The following is a 6,000-nucleotide window of genomic DNA, read 5'->3' as shown; positions in this document are numbered from 1 at the left end:
ATGAATAATGGCATATGGACAAGTCTCCACACCCCTTATCTTTTGGCCCAAAGTTTGGTCCACCACAACAAGCAGGGTTTATTAACATAGTAATCCATGCAAGTTGCATGAGCCTGCATTTTGACTAAGTATCAGCTAATTTTTTAAAAAATTCTTTTCCTACAAAAACCAATCACAAAATTTTACTTTGTGGTATCTTAAGAGCTCTCATGTAGGCTCCGATTTCACACCTAAGTTGCTTTAACATGACAACAGTATGACAGGGTGAAGAAACACTGTGGGAGTTGTTAACTGTCTTATTATAATATAGGCATGAACTGTTGTGTTATAATATCTGTCTCAGAATCTGTGTATTTCAAAAATGAGTCATTACTGATGCAATAACTTTTGAATTAAAAATTAGCTTCGTGCTGCTAAGATGATCATATATTACCCAAAAGCGTTCCCAATCTACAGTTGTTCTGCTACTTATTAGTTAGTATTTGTGGAAACACTTTAATGTCAGCACTGTGAAGAGGCTAGAGAAAGGGATATCATGGGGTTCAAAGCTCTCTGTTTGGGGCTGTTTTGTGCTCTCTTTGCCTCTCGTATGTATATCACCGTACCGGGCAACATTGAAGAATACTGGAAAGTAGGGGCCTTAGATATATTTGCTAAAACTTGCACATTTATGGTAAGATTAACATTTTTTTCTTCTGGATATTGGAGCGCCTTGTTGACTAAAAATCAGTGCTTATGAACTTTTTAGTAGTTACTGTTTTTGAAATAATCATTGCTTCTTTGTTTGTTAGAATAAATCAATTACATAAAAGTAAGTAAATAAAACTTGCTGCATCTGCATCTGTGCAAACAGAGTGAGGTAGAATTCTTGCTGCCCAGGAGTTTATAGCTAAATGTAAAGATTGTGTCTATTGTGATGTGCATTAAGTGGTATTGCTGAAGGGAAAAGTTTTGAAGTTTTCTTGACAACTTACATTTGAGTTATATTTGACACATTTGAGTTTTCAGTTAGGTTTTACTTATATATATTATACAGATAAACATTATTGGTGTTTGTACCCACTTGATGTTAATTTAGGACTCTCACTATCTCAATGGTTTCCACTGCCTATCTTTAATTCTAAATTGCTAGGTTTCAGAGATTGTCTGACTTGAAATATGTGGGTCGATTATGAATTCGAGCAAAAATAGCTCCTTGGTGAGGGGGAGATATGACTAGAAACTAGCATTTTTGAGCTTTTAGAATACATGGGCTTTCTATAATATATACCTCTGTGCATCCCCACTACCTTTTGATTATTTGTATCACTTTATAGAGGAGGACAAAGAAGTTCAGAGGGGCTCATACAGCTAGAAAGCGACAACTTCAGAATTTGAATCCACAGATACCTCATTTCAAAGTTCATACTCTTTCTGCCAAACAAAGGCTCCCAGAAACGTTCTTTGATGACAGAAGCGACACGAAGCTGAAAGGACACAATGGCAGCAGGGAATGATCAGAGAAGAGAGAGCAATCTATGGCTTCAGAGGGACAGGCTGTGCCCTGGTACGTTGTACAGCAGACAGCAGTTCTGTGAAAACACAGCCACCTCCTGTCTGTGTCTGTTAAGTCCTGATATTTCTCTCTTGGTCACTTCTCGAGGTACACCTTCGCCGGAACTCTCTCTTCCCGCAATGCTCTTCCCGCTGGAGTTAACATAACGTGAAAGCAATTACTGGCTCCATAAAGGCTTTTCCTTTTTCAGCTGCAAATTATTCTCACCATTGCCCATCTATAATAAAATTATGCCCTTTATAGATTTGATATTGTATATGGATTGTTCTTTATTTTTCAAAAGATAATAAGAAAAGCATCCGTGTATTTACTTTAAAGATTATGCTAGTAAAATTAACAGTCATTGGCTGTTCTAAAGAAAAGTTTTATTCTTCTCAATACTGAATTTTGTAAATCAAAGCTGAGATACCAGGAAGAAAAATCAATTCTTTAACATGTGAAAGGGAAGTGAAAATCAAAGTTCTTGAGAAAGTAAACTTGATAAATAAAATGCATCGTTATGTCTATCGTATGTTAAATTGGAAGGCTGAGCTTGGTAGAAGAGCATGTCCAACCTTGAAAAATGTCCTTAGCCCTTCATTGACCTTTTTTTATACTTATAAAATGAGGATACTAATCATAAATACTTTTCAGGATTGCTCTGTGAATTACAGATCACATATGCTAGAAGAGCACAAAATAATCTCTAAAGTGGTACTTTTGTTATTGTTCAAAATATACTTAAGTATCTGCTCAGAAACAGAAAATATCTGAGAAATGAGAAACAAGGCAATTTGCCAAAAATCTTTTAAAATTCAATTCACTAAATGAAATATTAGTGTAATTTACCCATTTACCAAAAACTTGCTTTAAGGGATACTCTACCTGATTATATTCAATTAGCATGAAATTATTTAAGAATCCTCATTAGTGAAGTACACTTATATAAGACAAGCTTTATTGAATACATACATGTGCTAGGCACTCTTCTATGTACATTAAAAGTCCTAACTCACTTGAATCTTACAACAACCCACCGAGGGGTTTATTTATTATTACTATTATTATTATTAAGATTTGAAAAATTGAAGTAGAGAGTAATTTGCTTCCAGTCATATAGTCAGTAAGTGATAGTCTGAGAGACTGGTCTAGAAAAATGGGTGCAGATTTGGCTTTGACATTTCCTGGTTGCAATTTAAGAGCTTCTGCATGCTTCCGCATCATTAAAGTATAGGTATTAGATGTTCTTTACTACCTCAAACTCTTGGAAATAATTGTAGGAATAAAGGTTGCTTAATGTACTATTTATTGACCATGTAATTTTTAAGGTTCTTCTTTTGAGTAAACTGTCCAGTGAAATGTCACAACGATCCTAGAAAAGTTGTCAGAAATACCAGGGAGAGCTTTCTTCAGTGGTATCAAATATGGGATTTCGGGGACGGGGTTGGGGGGCGAAGGACATAAATCTATTTGGAGTTGAAAACCAGGGCATTTAAATAACCAATAGTGTGGTCATAAGACAACATTTAAAATTTTGGATTAAATAGAGTGAACCATAAAGAAGAAAAATGTGACAGCATGCCTACAAAACAAAAGAAAACATGGTACAAGACCTGGACATTTTTCAGATAAGAATTTACAATTAAGAAATAATTATGATGGGGGCGCCTGGGTGGCTCAGTCGTTAAGTGTCTGCCATCGGCTCAGGTCATGGTCCCAGGGTCCTAGGATCGAGCCCCGCGTCGGGCTCCCTGCTCCGCGGGAAGCCTGCTTCTCCCTCTCCCACTCCCCCTGCTTGTGTTCCCTCTCTCGCTGTCTCTCTCTCTGTCAAATAAATAAATAAAATCTTAAAAAATAATAATTATGATGGACATTAAAAAAAAACTGCTGGTAAACTGACAGCTGTTGAATGACACAGTTACTAATCTGAAATACAGAACACTTAAGATTTTCAACAAGCTTGTAGACTAAGATCTATGCAGTATTATTTGGAAATAATTGTTACAAACATTCTATTTCTGTTTATTTTGCTTATGTTTTCTTTTTTTAATTTTCTCTTTCTATGCATTTGATGTTAAAGATGAAAATGTTCAATTTTGTTTGCTTTTATAGGCTATGTGTTTTGACAGTATGGGTATTATGAGAAGAGCTTATTTCCATGATATTGAGGCTGGACCATACCCAACCAGTTTCCGATGAGTATGTCACAGTGATGGATACAGAATTTGTTGACATTCCAGTATGTTTATACTTGCCAAAGAGAAAGTCAGAAACCTCAAGATGAGCTCTAATCTATATTCACGGTGGTGCCTTTTGTTTCGGAAGTCTCAGTAAGTTCATCATATAAGGAAGAACTATAACTGGCTGTATATTTTTGATATAAGAACTTTTTAATATAAATACGCATACTTATATGTATAATAGGTATAAGTGTAGCTATAAATATTAGATATCTAGTAGAGAGAGAGACACAGACATATGTTTGGTAAAAAAAATATCATGGAGATCATTATTTCTGTTTTTGTTTGGTTTGGTTTTGCTAAGAATTTTTTTCTCAGCTTTTATATTGAATGAACTCATATCAAATGAAAGTAGGGTATGAATGAATCAATTAGTATAACTTGTTTTCTTTGGGATCAGAATATATTCAGGAGCAGAAGCATTGAAGTGAGGCAGATGTTTTAAATGGTAAATCAGAGTCCTACGTTGTTGGTGGTACAAGGTGAAGTTTGTAGTTACTGATAACAATAATGCTAACAGTGATAAATCTTAGAATGGTAGCTAGTCTTGATTCTTAAAGGAAAACACAAAATAGACCTATTTTATAATAAAGTCTTCTTATTTGGGGAGACTGGGTGGCTCCGTTGGTTAAGCATCTGTTTTCGACTCGGGTCATGATCCCAGGGTACTTTCTGCCTACCAATCGCTCCCCCTGCTTGTGCTCTTTCTCTCTGTCCAGTAAGTAAATAAAATCTTAAAAAAAATAAACTCTTCCTATGAGGTATAGTTTCCCTATTTATCTCTGGCAATGATTCTTTTTTTTTTTTTTTTTTAATTTTTTATTGTTATGTTAATCCCCATACATTACATCATTAGTTTTAGATATAGTGTTCCATGATTCATTGTTTGTGCATAACACCCAGTGCTCCATGCAGAACGTGCCCTCCTCAATACCCATCACCAGGCCAACCCATCCTCCCACCCCCCTCCCCTCTAGAACCCTCAGTTTGTTTTTCAGAGTCCATCGTCTCTCATGGTTCTTCTCCCCCTCCGATTTCCCCCCCTTCATTCTTCCCCTCCTGCTACATTCTTCTTCTTCTTTTTTTCTTTCTTAACATATATTGCATTATTTATTTCAGAGGTACAGATCTGAGATTCAACAGTCTTGCACAATTCACAGCGCTTACCAGAACACATACCCTCCCCAGTGTCTATCACCCAGTCACCCCATCCCTCCCACCCCAGCCCCCACTCCAGCAACCCTCAGTTTGTTTCCTGAGATTAAGAATTCCTCATATCAGTGAGGTCATATGATACATGTCTTTCTCTGTTTGACTTATTTCGCTCAGCATAATACCCTCCAGTTCCATCCACGTCGTTGCAAATGGCAAGATCTCATTCCTTTTGATGGCTGCATAATATTCCATTGTATATATATATACCACTTCTTCTTTATCCATTCATCTGTTGATGGACATCTTGGCTCTTTCCACAGTTTGGCTATTGTGGACATTGCTGCTATAAACATCGGGGTGCACGTACCCTTTCGGGTCCCTACTTTTGTATCTTTGGGGTAAATACCCAGGAGTGCAATTGCTGGATCATATGGTAGCTCTATTTTCAACTTTTTGAGGAACCTCCATACTGTTTTCCAGAGTGGCCGCACCAGCTTGCATTCCCACCAACAGTGTAGGAGGGTTCCCCTTTCTCCGCATCCCCGCCAACATCTGTCATTTCCTGACTTGTTAATTTTAGCCATTCTGACTGGTGTGAGGTGGTATCTCATTGAGGTTTTGATTTGGATTTCCCTGATGCCAAGCGATATTGAACACTTTTTCATGTGTCTGTTGGCCGTTTGGATGTCTTCTTTGGAAAAATGTCTGTTCATGTCTTCTGCCCATTTCTTGATTGGATTCTTTGTTCTTTTGGTGTTGAGTTTGATGAGTTCTTTATAGATTTTGGATACTAGCCCTTTATCTGATATGTCATTTGCAAATATCTTCTCCCATTCTGTCAGTTGTCTTTTGGTTTTGTTGACTGTTTCCTTTGCTTTGCAAAAGCTTTTTATCTTGATGAAGTCCCAATAGTTCATTTTTGCCCTTGCTTCCCTTGCCTTTGGTGATGTTTCTAGGAAGAAGTTGCTGCGGCTGAGGTCGAAGAGGTTGCTGCCTGTGTTCTCCTTTAGGATTTTGATGGACTCCTGTCTCATATTGAGGTCTTTCAACCATTTGGAGTCTATTTTTGTG

The 6,000-nt window shown here is 37.0% G+C and overlaps 1 protein-coding gene across 1 annotated transcript in view; it reads left to right on the top strand.

Annotated features, from left to right (window-relative positions):
* Positions 1-535: 535 nt before the first annotated feature.
* The window catches only part of AADACL2 (arylacetamide deacetylase like 2), a 31,245-nt gene continuing 25,780 nt past the window's right edge, over positions 536-6,000 (top strand). The window contains 3 exon segments of the mRNA XM_032409191.1: positions 536-673; positions 3,647-3,675; positions 3,677-3,864. Coding sequence (XP_032265082.1) covers positions 536-673; positions 3,647-3,675; positions 3,677-3,864 — 355 coding nt within the window.

This window comes from Phoca vitulina, unplaced genomic scaffold, assembly GCF_004348235.1.
Source record: "Phoca vitulina isolate PV1807 unplaced genomic scaffold, GSC_HSeal_1.0 scaffold10, whole genome shotgun sequence".
In the NCBI taxonomy this organism is placed as follows: domain Eukaryota; kingdom Metazoa; phylum Chordata; class Mammalia; order Carnivora; family Phocidae; genus Phoca; species Phoca vitulina.
This window is presented reverse-complemented; position numbering and strand designations above follow the sequence as displayed.